General features: G+C 43.3%; 2 protein-coding genes across 2 annotated transcripts in view; both read right to left on the reverse strand.

The window, feature by feature from the left end:
• Nucleotides 1-9075, reverse strand: part of LOC107283378 (anthrax toxin receptor 1-like) — a 31964-nt gene extending 22889 nt beyond the window's left edge. The window contains exons 1-2 of the mRNA XM_015811275.1: nucleotides 8924-9075; nucleotides 684-755 (exon numbers count right to left, since the gene is read on the reverse strand). Coding sequence (XP_015666761.1) covers nucleotides 684-755; nucleotides 8924-9075 — 224 coding nt within the window. The remainder of the gene's footprint in view (nucleotides 1-683; nucleotides 756-8923) is intronic.
• Nucleotides 9076-11448: 2373 nt separating this feature from the next.
• On the reverse strand, nucleotides 11449-15835 carry GKN1 (gastrokine 1). Its single transcript, XM_015811285.1, has 5 exons — nucleotides 15824-15835; nucleotides 13937-14071; nucleotides 13174-13284; nucleotides 12166-12307; nucleotides 11449-11543 (listed from the first exon to the last, which is right to left on the reverse strand). Exons 1-5 carry the CDS (start codon nucleotides 15833-15835, stop codon nucleotides 11449-11451), a joined length of 495 nt encoding a protein of 164 aa, XP_015666771.1.
• Nucleotides 15836-21103: the final 5268 nt, after the last annotated feature.

A 21103-nucleotide genomic window follows, 5' to 3' on the forward strand; every position in this document is an offset into this window, starting at 1 on the left:
AAAAAATTGTCTCTGTGTCTAGGTGCTTTGGCATGCAATATCCTATAGTGCCATCCAAAGGGGAGGAGTTAAAACAGTTTATGTCCAGGATGGGAGGAGTCTGTAGATATTTTCTGAGCCCTCTTTCTGACCCGTGCAATCTGCAGGTCTTCGATGGAAGGCAGGCTGCTTGCAATGATTTTTTCTGCAATCCTAACTATCCACTGAAGTCTGTCCCTATCCTGTTTGGCTGCTGTACCAAACCAGACAATTATATAGAAGTGCAAATGACAGATTCAATAATTCTTCTGTAGAACTGTATCAGCAGTGCCTGGGGCAGTCTGAACTTTCTGAGTTGACGCAAGAAGAACATTCTTTGTTGTGCCTTTTTAATGATGGTTCTAATGTTAGGCGTCCATTTCAAATCCTAAGAGATTACAGTACAGGACCCAGAAACCTGAAGGATTCTACTGCTGATACTGAAAAGAACATCTGCTCGATTTTCTTTTAGTTTACATCATGATTAGACATGAAGGCTACAATCAACAAACTTGAGTATGTTTCCTCTAGTGAATCCTATGGCTAGAGCAGGCCCCACTGAAAACTCTGGCCTTTACTTTGGAGTAAACATGCAGAGACTGAAGGCAGATGTTCAGCCCACTGCAACCCATATCTTATGCTGTCAGCTGGCCATAACTTCTTACCTTATAAATTTGTGAGCCAGATGTTCCACAAAGTAATAGATTTCACTCCAGTGGTGTAGGACACTTCCTGATCTGGAAAAGAGATCATGCCAGAGAATATTGACTTCATTATAGAAATGTTTGGGTTGCTGCTTTTTTAAGGATGGTTTTATGGAGACATTTGCTTTGGGAATGGACCCTATTGATTGATATAATAATCTGTAATTTTTGAAACCATGAGATTGGCTCGTGAGTGGTGTAATAGTGCTCTTTTGGGGAAGAAGCTAGAAAAAAAACCAATGTTTTGTTGTCTTTTTAAAAGTATATAAGTCTCCCCATGTGCATTGCTTACCTACCCCTTCCTCATGTGAAAACTGCAAAGACTTGGTCATTATTGCGGTAAAGGCAAATACAAGACAAAATATATCTTGATGTGGCCAGTGAGTAAACTAGAATCACCAAGGACCTGCGTGGGTGTTGAAGGGAGAGGACCGCAGAGGATGGAAAGGAAGTGGGATACCTTTATCCATAGGGTGGGGGGAAATCCAAAAAAGCCAGAGGGTGGTGATGGCAGTCAAGCCCCACCCATTTTGAAGGCATGTTGACATGGCTCATAGGTACAAAGGGGCAATGTTGTGTTTGTTTGTTTGTTTGTTTTTGTTCGGCATTCTCCCTGGACAGGTAGTCCTCAACGTATGACCACAATTGGGATCAGAATTTCTGTTGCTAGGCAGTTAAGTGAGTGATGCCCATTTTTACAAACTTTTTTGCATTGGTTGTTAAGTGAACCACAATTTTTAATTGAATTCGGTTTTCCCCATATATCTTTCCGCACAAATGGTTGTCCAGTCTCTTTTTGAAAGCCTCCAGTGAAGGAGCACTCACAGCTTCTGAAGGCAAGCTATTCCATTGCTTAAATGTCTTCGTAGTTCTAGCTTGTTTCTCTCCTTGGTTAGTTTCCAACCATTGTTTCTTGTCCTGTCCTCTGATGCTTTGGAAAATAGGTTGACCCCTTTGTCTTTGTGGCAGCCTCTCAAATATTGGAAGACTGCTATCATGTCTCCCCTAGTCCTTCTTTTTATTAGACTAGACTTTTCTTGAAAACCCTCAGCTCTCTTTTTGCTGCATTCACACTGTCCATCTTTAGACACCAGTGTTCGTATGTGTTAGCCTCCAGCCCCCTAATCATGATGATGATGATGATGATGATGATGATGATGATAAGGATTCCTTGGGCCTCATTAAAGCAAGAGTCCTTGAGCTGCTTCTCATAGCATCCTAAGGCTGGAAGGGATCTTGGAGGTCTTCTAGTGACTAGTCCAACCCCTGCTCAAGGCAGGAGACTTTATTCCATTCCAGACAAATGGTTGTCTGGCCTTTTCTTGAAAACCCCTCACTCTCTTTTTGCTGTCCATCTTTAGATGTTTTGAAATGCCATCTGAAGCGGTGATTTCAAGCTGCATTTGATGCCACAAAACAAAGCCTGCCAATTATAGAAGAACCCAACAAGCCTTTTCTTGTTCAAAAGCATTTCTTTAAACTTGATTATTCAGCATAAAACTCAAGATAATTCACTATGACATGTAAAAGAAATTGGGTGTTTAGAAATGATAGATCGTTTCACCTTCCATTAATCCAAATAGGTCACCATTCTCAATTGTCTTCCTTCTTTTAATCTAATAACAGGAGTCAATGTAGCCAGATTTCTGTTTTCTGACTCATCCATTGAATATACTTGGCGTATAAAGCTTTGCTAACCCAAATTGTGTTTGAAAGATCTCTGCAGAGAAATTAAACTCTGAAGTTCATCACATGTAGAAAAAATAGTTGTAGGATTAAACCACGGTTTGCTTTCCTGCTTTGTAGAGTTTACTCATAGTCCAAACCAGTTTGGAAATAAATCCCCTCTTAGATTTGCAAGGCAGGTCATTCTGATGCATCCACACCCAGGAAGGGATTTGCTGGGGAAAGCAGTAATTCCAGCAGAATTCACTCTTTTTTCTTTCCTGTCCACAAAGCATCCAGAGAAAGGAATCAGGAGCGGCAAATTAAGAGAATTGTGTAATCTGCAAAATTGATGCAAAGACATCGTGATGTGTGCAACATGAGAAGAAGAGATTGGACAGCCACTTGTTTGAAATGATATAGGGTCTGCACAAAACCACGCTACCTTTTAATACAGATCACAGAAAAAGACGGATAGCAAATTATTTTGAGTCATATAAATAAGCAAGAATGATAAGCCACATCTGCAAATGGGTGAGAATAGAGCAATTTCTAATTTTATAGTCATTTTTTTCAAAATATACACGTTTAGTTTTTGCAAAAAAAAGTTTGCCCTAAATGCTTTGTGCATTAAGGTGCAGATTTCTTCAAATAAAAACTACCTTTTTTTGCAATTTTATATCTGTATACATTTTTTTTACCAAGAATTACAATAAATCACACTAGCTTTATGAAGATGTGAATTTTAGTAATAAACACGTCTTTGTTCCCTCCTTGGAAATAGCGCTCCTCAAACCCCAGAAACTCAGGGTACTACCATCCCTTGCTCAGATCCTGGCTTGTGAGCGAGATGTCCCCAGGGAAAGCTCAAAAGCTGCCAAGATGGCCGCGGCGATGATGCAACTGAAGATGCCATTTTGACTTTTTTGACCAACCCCAGTAGCTGCCCTTCCTTTGAGATCTCTTGTACTGGACTGCCCAAAAAAGCTTCCACATTTTGCTCCCTTTGCAGAGAGGCAGCTGAGGACCAGAAGCACCGAGGACGGACGAAAGCTTGATTGATTTTCCACGGTTTTAAGCAAGAGGCCGGAAGCAGAAGGGAAGGACACGGCCTGCCTCGGACCCAGCGACCAGAGGGGCCACGGATGAACTCAGGGGCTGAGCCTGGTCTCCCCGGACGAAGGATTTGTGTTCTGGGTGGTTTCTGAGTTACACACCACTTCTTGAATTCGCCACATAACTATATCTTGAAGCTTTTTTTCTCCACTTGGAACAAGAATCCAAACATCTAAAATTACAGCTCTTTTTTCCATGAGATCTTCCCACACAAAGCCTTGCATAGAAAAACCTCCTAGGTTGCATACCGGCAAAGAAACGGGGGGGGGGAGTCATTTTGAGGAAGATGTTTTCCCTTCTGTGCACAGATTGAGCGAAGAACTCAAAAACCCAAAGATTTTTGCCAAAAAGAAATGGAGGGGGGAAAAAAAGATTGCCATAGCTAAAGGGATTAAACATTTAAAAATGATCTGGGAATTGAGAGTTTGTGTAAGCTAATGTTGCATTTTGAAGCAAATGATTTATCTTTTCCTTGATTTTGATTGCTCTGTTGGCCTTTCCATCAGCTGCCTTAATCGCTCTTTAAGTGAAACCAATGAACTATTGGTTTCATTGATGACGGGGCTGTTTTCTTTTTTTGGCTGCAATGACTGTTTTTGTGGAATTCTGGGAGTTGAAGTCCACGAGTCCTAAAAGAGCCAAGGTTGCCTACCCCTGCACTAGTCATTTGCTGCAAGCTAAGATGCCTTTTGCTTCATCAGGCTCCAAGGCCACCATGACTCAAGTGGCCCTTGGCCTCTTTTGAACCTTCTTGTCCCCAAATACAATCTAGCGTAAAATCTCAGAAAGGCTCAGAAATAATTCAGGGAAAATGAACCTCCCCAAACAGGCACAACTGACAACTATTAGGGGGCCAACCCAGATGAGCCAAGACAGCCAGGCTGGGTCTCCCTGCCAGAGTCTTAGTTAAGGGATGGGCTTGGAGAAAGGATGCTTGTGATAATCAAAGCTAACACATCTTAGACATATTTAGCCAGAAGAAAAATACAATTGCTTGTTAACACTCATCACACGAAAAACAACTGCTGGGTAGCCTTCGACTGTGGAACATTATGAAATTTAGTTTTGTTCAATTCCCCTGAGACAGAGAAGCATTTGGTAGACTCACTGAAAAAATTGATGTACATCCTTCTGCGTAAGTTATCCCTGTTTATCTCTGCTTTTCCTCCCTTCAGCATCGGTCTCCAACCCCTTCACCATTCTCTCAGGTCTTTGGCTTCATTCACATGTTCTTTTAGGTTGGGCTTCATGCACTTTGTGCGCTCCGCTATTGTGGTCCGCGGGTCATGCTTTGCAGCTTAACGCAGTGCATGAAGTCTACTCCACAAAGAGTTTGTGGCTTCACATGTGGTGTGTGAATTCCATGCCTATGTAAGAGAAGGGTCTTGAATGCAAAATATTGAGCACCCACTTTGCTTTGGAACCAACATGCAGATGGAATGTTAGTGTCAACGCTGCTAACATTGGATGTTCTTGCTTTGACAACATATGGAGATGCAGCCATTTTTCTTTATGTTTTACTCTTAGAGTTAGAATTAGATGATACTGGGGGGGAGGAGGAGAAATGTGCATGGGAATTTAGTTAGACATAACAATACTGTATAAGGGTGAGAACCAAGGTTTTTTGAAATGAGATGATAAGAAATGGCAGAGAATGTGATTTATGACTGTTAATTAGAGGAGAGAATTGTGCTTGGATACTATGTGCTCAGGGGAGGGAATTCAGATTTTGGCTTTGCTTATGTACATGCTGATGCTATGCTACTTGAATAAAGATTCTTTAAGGTAAACAATGCCTCAAAGTTCTTTGAAGAGTTTCATCTGTCTGGAACCATGACAGTTAGTTAATATTTATGTTAACATGAGCAACAGTTTGTCAGCTTTCATTGCAGCTGCAAGGAGGAATATGGTTCCAGGACACCTTGTGGAAAAGAAATGGGGAAGGACCGTTTTCAAGCTCAGGGTTCAAGGCTCCATTCAAAGGAGGAGAGAGTAGGAATATGCAATGGGCCCACGCTTTTCTCTGTCCAGTCAATCAGAGAATCAACAAGTTCTGCTGGGTCTCAGATGTGAACCATCCCCCTCTACTTCCTTTTTTTTTTTTACTGGGTTCTTTACATGCTACTCAACCCTTTAGAACTTACTGCCTTGACATTGAAAACAATGATCTGATCTGGATTAAGACCACAGTGCCCAGCATCCGGGAATCTGAGCTTTCCCTCAGATTCCCTAGTTACAAGAATCTATTTTCCCCTTTCCACATATCCACCTTAAACCACCAACACCCCACTTCAAGTCTCCTCATGCTATCAAAGCCTAGGGCAAGAAGGAAAGTAAGTAAAATTTGCATTAGGAGGCTCCGAAAAGACAACATGGCGGTTGCATCCACACAACTAAACCTTTTCCCGTTTCACATGCTCTGGGAGGCATGTAAAAAAAGGGAGGAATTTTGATTGTACAACTGGGACCTCCATCTTGATTTTTAGGACCCTCCCCATGGACCCTCCCTGGCTGAGGGAAAAGATTACCATCCACCACCCAATGCACAGCAGATTCAGCCACCAATGCCTTATACCTCCACTAATTAAAGGAGTGATTTAAATATTGGACATCTTTGTAGACCTGATTATCCCATGTTCATTCAGTTTTTCAAGGTTTGCCCAATACACTGAATCATAAACTAAAACGGACCAGGAACCCACAAGACACCAGGCTAAGTCTGCCATTGGCTGGTATGTGGCTCCGTGTGTCACTCAAATCCAGCCACTCCTCACTATGTGATTGTTTGGGAGTGCCAACAGAGAAGATGCAGGCCTGACAACCAACTAACCAATCATCCATCCATCCATCCATATATTTCAGCTTCTTCTGATCTTCTTAGGTGTTCCATACAGGTGGCTTTGCAAGTCCTGGAAATACCTGCATTTCTCCTCCGCAGGTATCAATCTTGCCTGCCCCAAATTCTTCTCCCTTTGGTTCTTCCTCCATTCCATCTCTCTCCTCAATTATTTTCCCTTGGAAGCAGACTTAGTGCTGCAGAATACACAGATGCCCCTTTAATTAAGCTGGCCTTTTCTGAGCCCAGGAAGCTCAGAGTGTTTTATGACCACTTTATCCAGGTGGGTTTGGCTTCTACCCCTTCCCCTTCCCCCTCACAGACCGCTGGCAGGGAGTAGGAGATGCAGCCTTGCACATCTGGAGGGCGCCAGGTTGAGAAAGCCTTCCCAGAAGCAAAGGCACGAAACTTGTCACTCGGAAGGAAATTTTGGACTGAAATGAAAACACAAAGATCTGCAGGCAACACTTCCCTCCAGTTGCAGGAAACAAGAATCGCTTTCCCTGCTGCTGCTGCTGTCCTGGAGAACAAAGGCCTCTCTCTTTTCTTTACATAATTCGCGCTCTCCCTTCCAGGTCATTGTGTATCAGTTTGCACAACCAATTTCACCCAACCAGTTAAAAATCTAGTCTCTTGTATTTAGTTTGAGGGGGGTGGGGTGGGGGGTGGGGGGTGGGGTAGCTTAGCTTATGTGTACCCAACTTTTGAAGTTACTTTACAATTCAAGGCATTGCATGAACTCAGAAAAAGAAAAGTGAATTTACTGTTAGATAGTTGTCCAACCAAAATTGTTTTCAGATTCTGGAAATGCACTGGGGAAGATAAAAAACTGCCACAGACCATCTTTCAAAATAACCTCTGATGATTTCTATTGGTACCGCTCAAGCATTTTTGGAGGGTAAGGTCAAAAAAGTCAAGAGAGCAGCCATGATGTCATCAAAGCTCAGCCTGCCACACACATCAAACGTACAGCATCCTAGGGACAGAACTGTTGTCTCCTGAAGTTGTTGATAGTAGACACAGAAATAGTTAACCATGATTGATGTACTTATTGCAAACCCGACTATTCCCTTGAATAAAGGATGCATGCCAAAGGGGATCCCCTGGTCTCTCCTGAGGCCTTCCAGGAGCCTTGGAAAGCTGAAAGGAACTCATCCACAAGATCTCCCCGACCCAATCTGGATGCAGAAGGTTACTTGGGAAGGGGTAGCCCAGCCCATCTTTCCTTCACAACCCCAGTTCACACAAACCTTTCTAGCTCTCCTCCCCTCTGAAAATGCAGGACGAGCTGAAACCTGCTAATAGAACACAACTGACCATCATCCATCCTACCCACCCAAAGCAGGAAGGTATTCATATGGGGTCAAAAAGTCAAGATGGTCTCTCCGTGGGAAGGTCACATCTGTCACCTCTATGGGGTTTTTTTTGTTTTTTGTTTTGCCTCCCCTTGTGGATTCTCTGATCTGAAGGGCAGCAGTTGGGGACAAGGGACCCAGCCTCATTCACTGTTTCTATTGGGCGGGGGGAATAGCATATAAATGGGATTTAACAAGCCACTTTCACAGACTCTCCCAGAGTTTCTCTTTGAGGACTCTGTGTGCTGCAGGCAAGACTCTCTGCAAACTGGTAGCTCTCCATGATAGTTTTTGACATGAAATGGAAAAAAAAAAAACCAGCCCTTTGGAAGAAAGATAATTAAATCCACCCACCAAATCATCTTTTCACAGCCTTGGGGCTATGCAAAATGTGGCTCTTTGGAAACTCAGCCTCTACAAAAACTTTTTTGTTTTGTTTTGTTTTTACATGTCTGGCATTAACTGTTAAGGCTCTCTCTGACAGCTTCGTCCTTCAATGCATCTGGCCAATATTTAAGGAATACAGCCCCAAACCTCTTACACAAACACAATGCATCATGTCAGTGGTAGGACAAATAACATGAGCAAGCATTTTATTTCCTCCCTGGATACTACAATTCCTGCAGCTGCAGAAAAAGCAGCAGAAACAGAAAAAAGAGGGAATGTGCATTTCATTAACGGAGAACAAAGGAACAGTGAGCGACTCAAGACTTAAGAGGAAAAATAGGCTAAAAATACAATTAAAAAGACACATCACAACAATGCATTTTCTGCCAGGGAGCAAGTTTCGAACTGACTCCGGAGTTCAGAGATCTTAAAACGGTGGCTCCGCGGGAATGGCATCCCATCAGGGAAGCCCAGCCAGGGATTTTTTACTAAGCCTTTGCAAACGGCCGTTTGCAAGTCTAAACCAAAGAGGCCAAAGCTGACAGCCGCTCTTCGCTACACTTTTCCCCAAGAAAGCAACGTTGCAAAAAAAAAGAGAGAGACCGGAGAAGGAGCCAAACTTTTCCCTCCGACCTTCTCCGGAGGAAAGAGGAGGAACGCGGCACCCGCCAGGCGTCTTTTGTCCAACCAAACTGGGCACCCCAAAGCAAAGGTAAAAGAAAAAAACCCGCTGCTGTCTTTTGACCAACTGCCAGGGCTGCTGCGCCCCTTCCCGCGACGGAGCGTCCCGCGCAGCCCGGCCTCGTCCCGCCCGACGGCCGCCGCGACCCCCGGCCACTTACTTGTCCAAGATGAAGTAGAGGTCGAAGCCCCCGTAGCAGGCGGCGCCCCCCTCCTCTGGCTGCCCCCCTCGCCCCTCGCAGGGGACCATCAGGGCGGCCAGGAAGAGCCACTGCAAGCCCCGGGGCGGAGGTCTCGGCGCGGCACCAGCCATGCCCGGACCCAGGCAGGCAGCCCAAGGCGGAGAAGGTCCCGGCCGGGGCTCCGCTCCTGCCCGGCTCCTTCGGCGGCTGCGGCTTCTCAGGAGACCCGGTCCTCCCGTTCCGAAAGGCCGTCCGGAGGTCTGGCCTTTTTCCTTTGTCTTTTGGGGTGCTTTCAGCGCTCCCGTCTGCTCCCGTTTGCAGGGGCGCCTCCGCCTTGCGCTCCCAGCGCAGCGCCCCCCGAGCGCGCCACTGCCGGCCAGGCGACTGGCGACTTCCGGACGGTCTTTTTTCTCCCCCCCCCACCCGTTGCTTTGCCCCAGATTTGAGGGAAGGCTCGCCGCCCCCCCTCCCGCCCCCTTCCCGGCGAAGGCTTGGCCTGCGAGCGGAGGTCCCAGGATGCCTCCTTGTGGCCGAGCGCCGGCCGCGCTCCGGGGATGCGCGCGGAGGTTCTTCAGTCGGGACAGAGCTGGAAGGGACCTTGGAGGTCTTCTAGTCCAGCCTCACCACCACCACCACCCCCGCTCAAGCAGGAGAACGAAAAAGTCCAACCCCCTCTGCTTCTGGTTCTGTTTCAAATAAGTGGACTGTTGGTGCGCTGCGAAAAACCTGCGTTTGTAAGCAATTTTAGTCGACGCTTGTGGTACGTTTTATATGAACTGATTTTTTTTTATTTTTACAAAATCTGATATCCGTTCAGTTCATTCAGCCGTTCCCCTTGTGCTGATACAAAACATGAAAAGTTCCCGGTTCCCGTTATTAAAACTCCAGGGAGGAAACAGAGCCTCGAAAGATATTTTATCTTGCGATATGTGAACAAAATAGGGCCAAGAGTTATTTGGGTGAGATAATGAAGAGTAGGATTCTCGGCGGCCTCTTCTAGAAAAAGTGGCAAGCCCTTCCGAGTCCGAGCTTGCTTTTCATCCCAGGCCATGATTTGCTTCATTCTGATTTACTGAGCAAACCACGATGGGGTTGGGTTGATGTGGCACCTTAAGTTAAGATTGTGATTTATTAATTGCAATGGCCAGTTGCTGCTTATTACACTACATCCCAATTTTCAGGATAACACTCCAAGCAGTTCCAAGCACTGTAAACAATTGCACAATAAATAGAATTTTGAAAGCCTCAGAAATGACCTGATTCCTACAGGGCAGCAGTGATCTTTGGCACTGTCTCTACACACAGTGAACTCATTAATTAAACAAACCATGTTTTGACTTGGCATGATGTCTGAGCCTGACGAGTTCATATATGCTCCCTAAATGGGTGTCCACGGGGGAGGCTACCCTCTTCCTGAAGACTCTGAGTGGTTTAGAACAGACCACTACAAAAATCAAATTAAAATCACGACACACTCATGGGAAGGATGCTGAAATGGGGCCTCAGAGCAAGAACAGGAAAGATCTGTGGCCTTCATTGCCTTCAACCAGCACTCAGGGCATGAAAAATACTCCATACTAAGAGACTGAGCTCTTAGTTCAGAAATGCAAATAGAATTGAATGGGTAGAATGCAGATTTGGTTTCCCATGGTTGGAAAATAGTGCTACAAGGATGCCCCTGGTTCAAAAGAAACCCAAGCAACAGAAAAGTCACTCCGTATGGAAGTAGTAGTAATTTCTTCTTGAAAATCTAAATGAATGAAATTGGCAATGATTCAGGAAGCATCTGGGTTAAATTAAGTTGGGGGGGGAAAGCAATCTCGTGCACCGTTGCCCACCCAACCAAGGACAAGATATGGATGATGCTTCCAAGAGCAAATTGCAGATCTTCCAAAGAGGCATGACGTCATCGGGATGGAAGACTTTAATTACCCCAACATCTTTTGGGAGACAGCTCCGCCAAGCATGGTCCTTCCAGGAAATTCCTGACTTGCCCTGCTGATAACTTTCTCCTTCAGAGAACGGAGGGAGGCACAAGAGGATCAGCTTTCCTTGGCTGACTATTAACCAGTAGGAAAGACTTAGCTGAAGGAATGGAAAGAGCAAGAACGTGGGGCAAAAAATGATCCTAGGGTGCTGGAATTCTTGATTTTGAGGGAAACCAAATCTGGGCGTGACCAAACACAAAACCTGGACTTCAGAAAATCACATTTTAACCCAGAGATTAATTGTAAGGAGGACCCTATGGCTGAAAAAGGTAATGGGGAAAGTTGCTCAAGATGAGAAGAGGCAGACAACCAAAGGCTGGAAAGTTGGAGAGCATAAAACGGGTGTAATCGGAGTGAGACAAATCAAGAACTGACACAGTTTTCTGAGTTCAATGTGTGTTTTTAATTGGCCACCCTCTCACTTTTCTGCCCTGGGAGCAGAGAAGGAAATAATGCAACTAAAATCCTAAATTGGAAGACACCCGTATCACAAGCTGAGGTTTGCCGAGACGACAGTTACTCAATCAGGGTTTCGTGACAGTAGCAGAAGTGGAAGAGGAAGAGGATGTTCAGTCGGGTGCAGGCGCTTCTTGCGAAGAAAAAGCTGGGCTCTGGAAAGAAAGACATTGGGACAACTTGGACAGGTTCACACACTCCACAGGACTAGCTAAAGGAAAGCCAGGTGGATGGGGGTTCAGCCTGGTTCTGACTTAACCAGTCATCAAGCCCAGATATGCCTAATACACTTTGACCAACGATGCTTTGGGAACGTAGCCTGGCTCTTTAAAATCTGGGTGTGTGTTTCAGTGTGTTGTGTGAACCCAGTCCAGTCATGAGAATGACACTGACATCACTTCTACGAAGAGAATGGTGCCATTCGGAACATTCTGTAAATCATCCTAAGGCTACATCCAGGTGCTTCTGCACTCCTCCATCTACAGTCAACTCAGTTGTTTTCCTTTTTTGTTTCCTTTCTTCCTCCCTTCTTTTTTTCTTTGCTGTATTCACTTTGTATAAGTTCTGTTGTATCTGGTCACTGACCAAAATAAATATCTTTCCTTTCCTTTCCTTTCCTTTCCCTTTTCCTTTTCCTTTTCCTTTTCCTTTCCTTTCCTTTCCTTCTTTCCTTCTTTCCTTTCCTTCTTTCCTTTCTGCCCCCACCTTATTCTTGGGTGTATAAAATTCTGCAAACACTCCCTGGTTTATTCAAAGAAACCCAAAGCCAATACTTACTTTTAACTTCAGAAGCAAGATAGCTGGGGATCCCCCGGCAAAATGTCTGCACCTGCTTCCCGTAGACGGATAGGTCTGGAATTGTCTTAGGGGAAACGGTGAAGGAGACCTCCTTTGGGGCAGGTCCATTTCGAGGGTCCTTCTAAAAAAGGAGGGAAGAGGAGGGCTGCGTTCAAAGACGGAGGCAATGATCAGCATGCAATAAAGTGAGAAGAGGGACCAGGGAGGCTGGGATTTCATGCCATCCTTTAGACTTCAGCTCAAGCAAATCCTTCCTTAACCATCTGTGCCACAGGAAAAATTCTCTCTTATCAAGATACAGAATAACAGAGTTGGAAGGGACCTTGGAGGTCTTGTAGTCCAACCCCCTGCTCAATTTGAAACAAGTGGCTGTCCAGCCTCTTCTTGAAAACCTCCAGTGATGGAGCACCCACAACTTCTGAAGGCAAACCGTTCCACCGTTTGCCACGGCCAACTCGCCACGGCCAAGTTGTTGGCACAGCCAACTCGCTGCAGGACAAAAGTTACGCTAATATCAAAGAAATGGTGGAATAGAATAATTAAAGAAAGGATGCAAAAAGAGGGACAAATGAAATGTGAATGGCAAAAATTAAAATATTTCTAAAATTGTTTTAAACACGTAAATAGAATTGTTGAATTGTCCCAGGACACGTTGGCCCTGGCGAGTTGTCCCATTCTGCCACATTCATTGCAAAACTCACATTAAAAAAGACCGGGACATCAATCAGCAAAACCATCTTGATTTTTTTTACCCTCCCTCCCTGTGGACATCTTCGTGCTTGCTTATGAATCAAAGCGATGGGCAGAGGCCGATGTTCGCTTGGCATCAAGTTGATTTTTTCAGTTTTAAAACTGAAGGCTTTGGGACGGGGTATTGCTGCTGGCAGGCATCAAGAGAAGGGGGTGTGTGTAAGGTGTCCTTGGCGCTTCGTGGTCCCCTTTTGCTGAGCCCAGATGGACCTACTTCCCAGATCTTCCTATCCTTACCTGCTTTTCCCGGATGGCTTTGGGAAGAGTAGTTATTTCTGGCACAATCTGCTTATTCATTCTGACGATGAAGCAGGCTTTCTTGGACAATAGTCGGGTTGCCATGAAACCCTATCGAAGCAAAACGAGAAGGCGAAAAATGACAACTATGCCAAAGAATCTGAAGCTGAGAAAGAAAATATCTAGTTTCCTGAGCCTTCCCATTAGATCATAAGATCCCAGTTAGGTCCACTTTCTCAGAAGTGAGGAGAAATTGAGCTACAGGACTTACAAACTGCAGCAAATTGTGCCTGGCCTTGACAAGGTGCACCATTTGTGGAAAGAACGCTATTTCTTCACCCCATAACTGAGAGTCCCTGAAGAGGCTACTGGTGGGACTTGAAATGAAGCAAGGGAGAGGCAATTTGGTGTAGTGGTTAAAGGCTAGAAACCAGCAAATGGTGAATTCTAGTCCCACCTTAGCCACGGAGCTAATGGGTGACTTTGGGCCAATCCCTCTCTCAATCTAAACCACTTCACAAGCTTATTTGGAAAATAGGAAGTAAGAGCACTAGGTGTATTCACTGCCTTGAATTCAACAAAAAAACAAATAAATGAAAGGGGGGGAGAAGTAATTAAGGCAGTTTTTTGCATCTTTAGAAGCAGGCGCCATTCTGCAGCCCCCCAGCTTTGAAGGGAAGTCATTGAAGCAAAGATTTGCAGAGGCTTACAGCTCATGCTGGAGAAGGAAGAGTCATCTCAAGGGAATAAAAGTGTTTCTTACAGTATGGTAATCCATGACGGAGCTCCAAGAATTCCAGCCGTTGTTGTTGTCTATGTTCACCACCTGCCTTTTGTGATCAATGTTCACAGATTGATGTGAAGTCCCTCCAACATTTCCCTGGTTGTTTTCAACGATCTTGGGGAGGAAAGATAAAGAACAATAGTTGAAAACCTATTCTTATATTCCTGAAAAATAAAATATAAGATGGGATGTGCTCCAATTGATACCAGAAAGAGATGGCTACAAGTCTGCTAAACTTTTTTTCTCAGACTTTAGAAGAATATTGCTTAGCGCCTCCAGAACTGTGGTTTATCCTTTCTCTCATTCCCAATTGGGTGAATTAATTCACAGATTGTGGAAAAGCACGTCTTTGAAAACATTATTTTTATTTCTTTTAATCATTTTTATCCTGTTTTCAGCCTAGAAAAATTCAAAGTGGCTTTGCCAAGTATGGCAATAATGGGAAAAACACAAACACCAGCCACTTCAGCCAGAACTTTGAATGTCTAACTGCAACGATTAAAAGGACACACAAGATCATTTTATCCTTCAGTTCAGTTAGATACTGTTTTTAACTTCATAAAAAACAAAAGTAAAAATCGAATTACTTTCATTAGAAAGAAAACACATTTGTTTGCAATAATACTATACAATGGTACTTACATTGTTGGTCAAAACTGGGGCTAGGAAAACTCCTAGAAACACCACACTCAGAATCTGGAATGGATTTCAAAAACAGTTTGGCAATTAGAGAGAGAGAGAGAGAGAATATTTAGAAATGGAAGCAACAAATTTCAAATTTAAAAAATCATGGTCACTTTGCACCCTGATTTAATGGTCATGTTAAATGACTGTGCCAAATCCCTCTAGAAATACCAAGCATTGGCAGCTTGGAGTTCAGGACTATATGTAGATATGCCTGCTTTATTATCTAAACAAGGTTATGCACCATTAGAGATTCCGCTGGCATTTTCAAACTGAAAAAGATGCTTTCCTGTTCACAATCTCATGGGTCACTTCTTGGCTCTCCCAAGACAACTCATGTGTCATTTTCAGGAGAAGCATTCTGGGGCCCCTGATATTTAGCATAAGAACATCAAATGCAAAGGTGTTCAAGGGACAGTAATGAGCATGGAAGAGGTATACCTTTTGGGCTGATTATGGCCTCTAATCCATGCTTTTCAAGTCACTTATCCTGATTCCCACCAGGAGATACTTGGAACTATCCCTCCCTCCCTTTGTGAAAAAAATAAATAACCACCTCTCTTCATGAATTGAGAATCCTCTGAAGAACCAACTTTCCCCCCTTGTTTTTCTACCTGTAAATTGGATACAGTTTTGACTACAGATTATGTGAGATGGACTTTGCTAGCAGCATCGTACAGAATAACAGGTTATTGGAGATCTTCTAGTCAGTCTTCTAGACTTGTAGACAGTCACTTGTAGAGACTAGACAGTCACTTGTCTGAAAGGGTATAGGTTCTCCTGTTTGAGCAGGGGGCTGGACTAGGAGACCTCCAAGGTCCCTTCCAATTCTATTCTATTCTATTCTATTCTATTCTATTCTATTCTATTCTATTCTATTCTATTCCAACCCCCTGCTTGTCCAGGTCTCTTCTTAAAAACCTCCAGTGATGGAGCGCCCATAACGTCTGAAGGCAAGTTGTGCCATTGGTTAATTGTTCTCATAGGAAATTTCTCCTTAGTTCTAGGTTGGATCTCTCTGTGATATGTTTCCACCTGTTACCTCTTATCCTGCCCTCAGATGCTTTGGAGAATAAGTTAACCCCTTTCTCTCTGTGACAGCGTCTCAAATATTGAAATACTGCTTTCATGTTACTCTAGTAAATGGTAAGGCACCCGAAAATGAAAAATGTCTATACTTACAACCAGCTTCATTTTGTCACTAGAAGAAATGCAAGACTAACAAAGCTGGACCCTTGCACTTTATATACCAGATTTCCCAGGATTGAAATATGCCTCAGTATCTCCACGCAAGGCTGTGCCCTTTGGCTGGCATAGGATATGCCAAGGGTGACACCTTACAGATAAGCTGAACCAGATAAATTTATCTTCAACACACATGGGCAGGGTCTGTCATTTTAAAAATGTTTAATTAATTAAATCTAAATATAATCCCAGAAAATAAACACAATTTTTAAAAAATAGGAATGGACATAAAAATGAATTTATTCCTAATGGTGTTTGAAAACAGAACCAGCATCAATAGGTAGAAGAAAGACATAGAAGGAAATTTTTTTTAATTTACTTACTGGTCAAATTTAAAATAAGAGGATATTTTTCCTGTATTATTTTTATATGGGTTATTAAGTATTGACTGAAATCTAGAGTAAAGGTTTATTTTTTATATATCTGGATCTGTAGTGAAAAAAAATCATAACTCACTCTTTTTATGTATTTGTTCTATGTATCTTTTGTTACTTTTAAAAATTTTCCCTTTTTTCACCCGCCATCTCCTCCCTTTGTGTTATTTTATATTTTACTGGGATTTTTTTTTATTCAATAAATCATTTGAAAAAAAAGAAGAAATCGAATTTGGCATTCTCTTGCTGGTTGGGGAATTCTGGGAGATGAAGTCCACACATCTGAAGAAGCACTGTATTACACAATGGGATAGCTGCCATAACTTGGAGTTATGAGGGCTCAATCACTGCAGGTTTTCAAGGAAAATTTGGATAGCCATTTGACTGGGGTGGCTGGAGGATTAGATGATTTCTAAGAGATTTTCCAGGTTCTATGGTTCTAAAATCAACCATTCTACTTTACTTATACATCCATTCAAAACATAGCTGAAAGTCTATTTTTAAGGAAAAAAACAGTTCTAAAGAAGATGTGTTTTGTATGAAAGGTAAGTCGGGGTATTCTGAATGGCCCTTTAAAACTAGGGTTGGCAACCTGCAGCCAATTAGCCAGATGCTGCCCAAATATACTTGACCCATTCTTGCTTAGCCTTTGCTGTTGGTTTGGGAGGAAACCACTCTTTCCCATTCAAAGAGTACGTGCATGTGAGTGTCAGATTGCCAGGCTTGTTCATTATTCTACTTTATGATTTGTTTTAATCATGGTTTGTCGGCTATGCTATCATAGGCTTATCTCACACTAAGTCAGAAAACATGGTTTACAAGCTACATTTTGTTTGTTTGTTAAATTTGTATGCCACCCATCTCATTATCAAGCGACTCTAGGTATGTGTTGTATAAATTACCATTGGCTGGGTCTGCCCCTGTGGGAAGTCAGCCCCCCCCAGAAGGAAATATTTTGGGGAATATTAAAAAAGGCAGAATATTATATTTCCCCAAAGGATCTTAAAGGCAGAAAAGCAGGCCCAGTTTCCTTAATAGCCCCAGGCAGAGGCCAGCTCTGTAGAAATGCAGATTTGATAGTCCCATTCAGAAAGACTGAGGCCCCATTCATGAGCAAATACTACCTGGAAAAGCCCATTCAAGACAGGATCTTTCAAAATCCCTTGGAGCAAGCAGCTTCTGAGTTATTCTTGATGTATGGCAGTGTAATTCTTTTTTGGGGGGAGTTGTCCAATTTTGGGGGAACCAAGTAAAAGAGATTGCATTTCCTTGAGTCAGGGACATCAGTGCAAAAGTGGATGGGGGCACATAAGAAGTCTTTAACCTATTAAATATTACAGAATTTGCTTTTAATTATTTAACCATTCATATTTTAGCTCAGAGAGAGACTTGTAGTGGTTCCATCTTTTCACATTTGGGTTCCAGATAAATGAAGCCTTCGAATTGACACTGAAGGGTTGGAGAGCATCTGCCTTCTAGGGTCAACTATCAATGGTAAAGGAACAAGCAGTCAAGAAATGCCTTACAGACAAGGACTTGGAAAACCATGAAGGCCTTGGAAAAGATAGTCAGATGCCAGGATGTGAATTTTGGTGTTGGAACACCATGGACATCCAAGAAAACAAACCGATGGATCATTGAACAAATCAATCCAGAGTTCTCACCTGAGGCACAGATGACCAGGCTCACATTATCCTACATTGGACACATTATGTGAAGATCCAGCTCTGTAGAGAAGTCTCTAATGCTGGAAAAAGTGGAAGGAAGGAAAAAGGATGGCCAGCAGCAAGGGGGATGGACTCGGCTACCATGGTGATGGGGCACCATTGGAAGAGCTGAAGGACCAGTTTGGGAAGAGGTAATCATGGAGAAAGCCTATCTATGTGGTCAACAATGACTTGAAGAACATAACCAATCATATGAGAAAAACTATCCCAAGTTCATCACATATCTTCCCATATTTTTAACCATATCTCATATAAAAGCCTAAGGAAGGCATTCACACAACCTTAGTTAGTATTAGCTCTGGTTAGGTTTCATGTGGTTTAGGTTTTTGTGACAGCCCATCCCAGGCTTTCAGTGCTTTATGTAAATGATTGGAATGGGTCAGTATTGTATCTAATTAAGTTTGTTGTGTGAGAGGAACCAAAGAGCGACCTGCACACATATGCAGAGAAGAAGGGTCAATGAGGTCGAAAGAGGCCATGGGGGTGGTGAGGTGGGCTTGTTAGCAATAAGGAGCAGAACCTGGGGGTTCTTTGGGGGCCTCACCTGGTTCCTGGCAGCCTGTCTAGAACATTGATCCATCCTTGTCCCTCTTTAGGGATACCCCAGAAGTCCTTACATTTTTTACTTACTGTTGACCCCATTTATGCTGCTAAGCAAAATTCAAACCAGAAGGACAGGTCGAGCACTTTTCTGATATTAAAAATATATCCAAATAATCTGGGAGAGGGTAACTGGTATTTGCAAATTGACAGATGTGAAATTATGCACCCATGACTAATGTGCTCAGCAGTATCAGGGCTTGGATATCTGCTGAGCCCAAAATTCAAATAAAGCTATCTAACAGGGTGTGCCCCACAAGTACCCAGGGCAGATTTCTGTGCACACCTACAGTCCAGATATAAATGTTCACACCTACAGTCCAGATATAAATGTTCAATGTTTCTGGAATTTTATTCCACTTACATCTCAGACTCTTTCTCTTAGCTGGAAGAAAAATGAACAGGCTTGTGAGTATATTTGACACATTCTTCTTAAGAAAAGCTAGCAAATATTTAGAGACCAATGTGGATTGTCTAGGGAAGGAGGACTACTCTTAAGGAAATGAAGGAGATGTTCGCCATGTGTTGGTTAGCTTGGGGAGAGCAGTGAAGGCACGTTTTGCCAGAACATGCCCTGCAATGCATTGGGAGAGCTTAGCCTTAGCCCAAGACCAGCTGTTCTCAGCAATAGGAGGCATTTTGAGGGGCAACAGTTAGATAATGTTCAAATGGCCTTTGGAAGTTCCAACATTAGTATTGGCCTAAGACATTTTGTTTTCTGAAATACCAAGTGACCTATAAGTCTCCTACGAACTGGTCTGGTGGACAAGCTAGAGCACAGAATGTAGAATAATACGGTTGGAAGGGGCCTTGAAGGTCTTCTAGTCCTACTCCCTGCTAATCTGATGAATCTTTTGCTGAAGTCCCATTATTATACTTTGCACTGACACTTGTGTAGGAAAGTATTTGGCTATAGATATGCTGTTTTGAGGAAATCAATTGTGCAGTGGAACATGCTTTGAATTAAAGCTCAGGTTGGCTTACCTGCTTACACACAGGAAGCTCTGCATTCAATCCTTCCTATCTCGAGACAGTTCCTGTGTAGAAAGCCACAGGGCCAGGAGACATCAGCAATGTGGACCAAAAGAAGGAGAAGTGGGCCCCATATGCGCTGGTAGCAAACGTTGGAAAAGTGTGGTCTCCCAAAGTAACTGAGTTCTGTGGAAGAATGCAAGTCAGGCTAGCTTGAAGTTAAATTTTTCAGACATTCCTGCATGGAGATTCATCGTTCAGATGGAGCTGCTCTCCTTCTGACCACTACCTTATTTCTTTCCTTTCCAGGCAGCAACGTTCATTTTGCTGGGATTCTTCTGGAATGCAGCCTTTGCTTCCTTCCAGGTAATCACCTCTGCTTTACTATGAACAAAAAATTCAAAGGTGGAACCAAGATAAAATCTGTAAAATCATGCAGATATTCAGTACATACCCAACTATGACACTTTAAAACAGGGACGGGTGTATAAGCCAGATCTATTTCTTTAGAGCAGTACACCTAGACCTGAAACTTGGGGAATAAATAAGATTTATTACCCATCATATAAGTAGCTGTGTACGTTACCCATTAATACCTTAGTTTTATTTAGTATATGCTTGGTTGTTTGGTTTACGGTATGATATTTTGGTCAATGGCCACCAGTCAGTCCCATCTTATCTAAATCAAGAACCACCCGTCTCTTGGATTCTGCATTTCACTGAAAAGTAAACTCTCTCATGTTCAGGTTTACAGCATCCCTAGCCCGAATGGTGATTACATCCAGCAGACGGTCACCATAGACAATGAGAAGAAAATAGCCAACATCCATGTCCACGAGGGAGCCTGCTCTTCTGATACAATTTTTGACTATAAGCATGTAAGTGTGAATCTGGTCCTTTCCACACTCACCTTGTCAGTGCAAGGACACAGCTAGGATTGTTCTGCTATGTGGTTCCATTTCTAATAAAATACATCCATTTGTTTTCACTCGCCATCCTCCCTCAGGCTCAGGGCCTCAAGGACGAGAATTCTGGGATATGCAGGCACAATCCGTGTGGAGGGACCCAAGCTGTAAAACGGATAGGCAGAATTTTAGTTGAACGCCTTTTTTCCCTAGCTTTTCTTTTATCGGTTTGTTTATTGATGCATCTATTTAAAATAAGGGGACGCAGGGGCACAGGGGAATTGAAGTCCACAAGTCATAAAAGGGCCAGGTTTGAAGACCCCTGGGTTAGAGTGAGCATAGAGCTCAGGCCTCAAGCAGCCTTCCCTGGCACAGCAACCTCCAGTTTTGTTGAGCTGGTCGAAGCTGAGACCATAAGTTGACTTTTTTTGACTCAGTCAGTCTGAAGTGACCCATCAGGTCCACAGGTTTTGGCCATAGGCCAGGCATCACAAAAGGCCCAGGTACTTCTTTTGTGCAACAAAAAAGAACTTTCTGAGATTGTTAAAAAAACGACAACAAAAAGATAGCAATTGGTGATCGGAATGATGGACATTAAAACTGAAGCTTCCAGATGAATCTGGTTGCTTGGCAGATGCT

The sequence above is a fragment of the Protobothrops mucrosquamatus genome, unplaced genomic scaffold (assembly GCF_001527695.2).
Source record: "Protobothrops mucrosquamatus isolate PMUCROS unplaced genomic scaffold, P.Mucros_1.0 scaffold_50, whole genome shotgun sequence".
NCBI classification, from domain to species: domain Eukaryota; kingdom Metazoa; phylum Chordata; class Lepidosauria; order Squamata; family Viperidae; genus Protobothrops; species Protobothrops mucrosquamatus.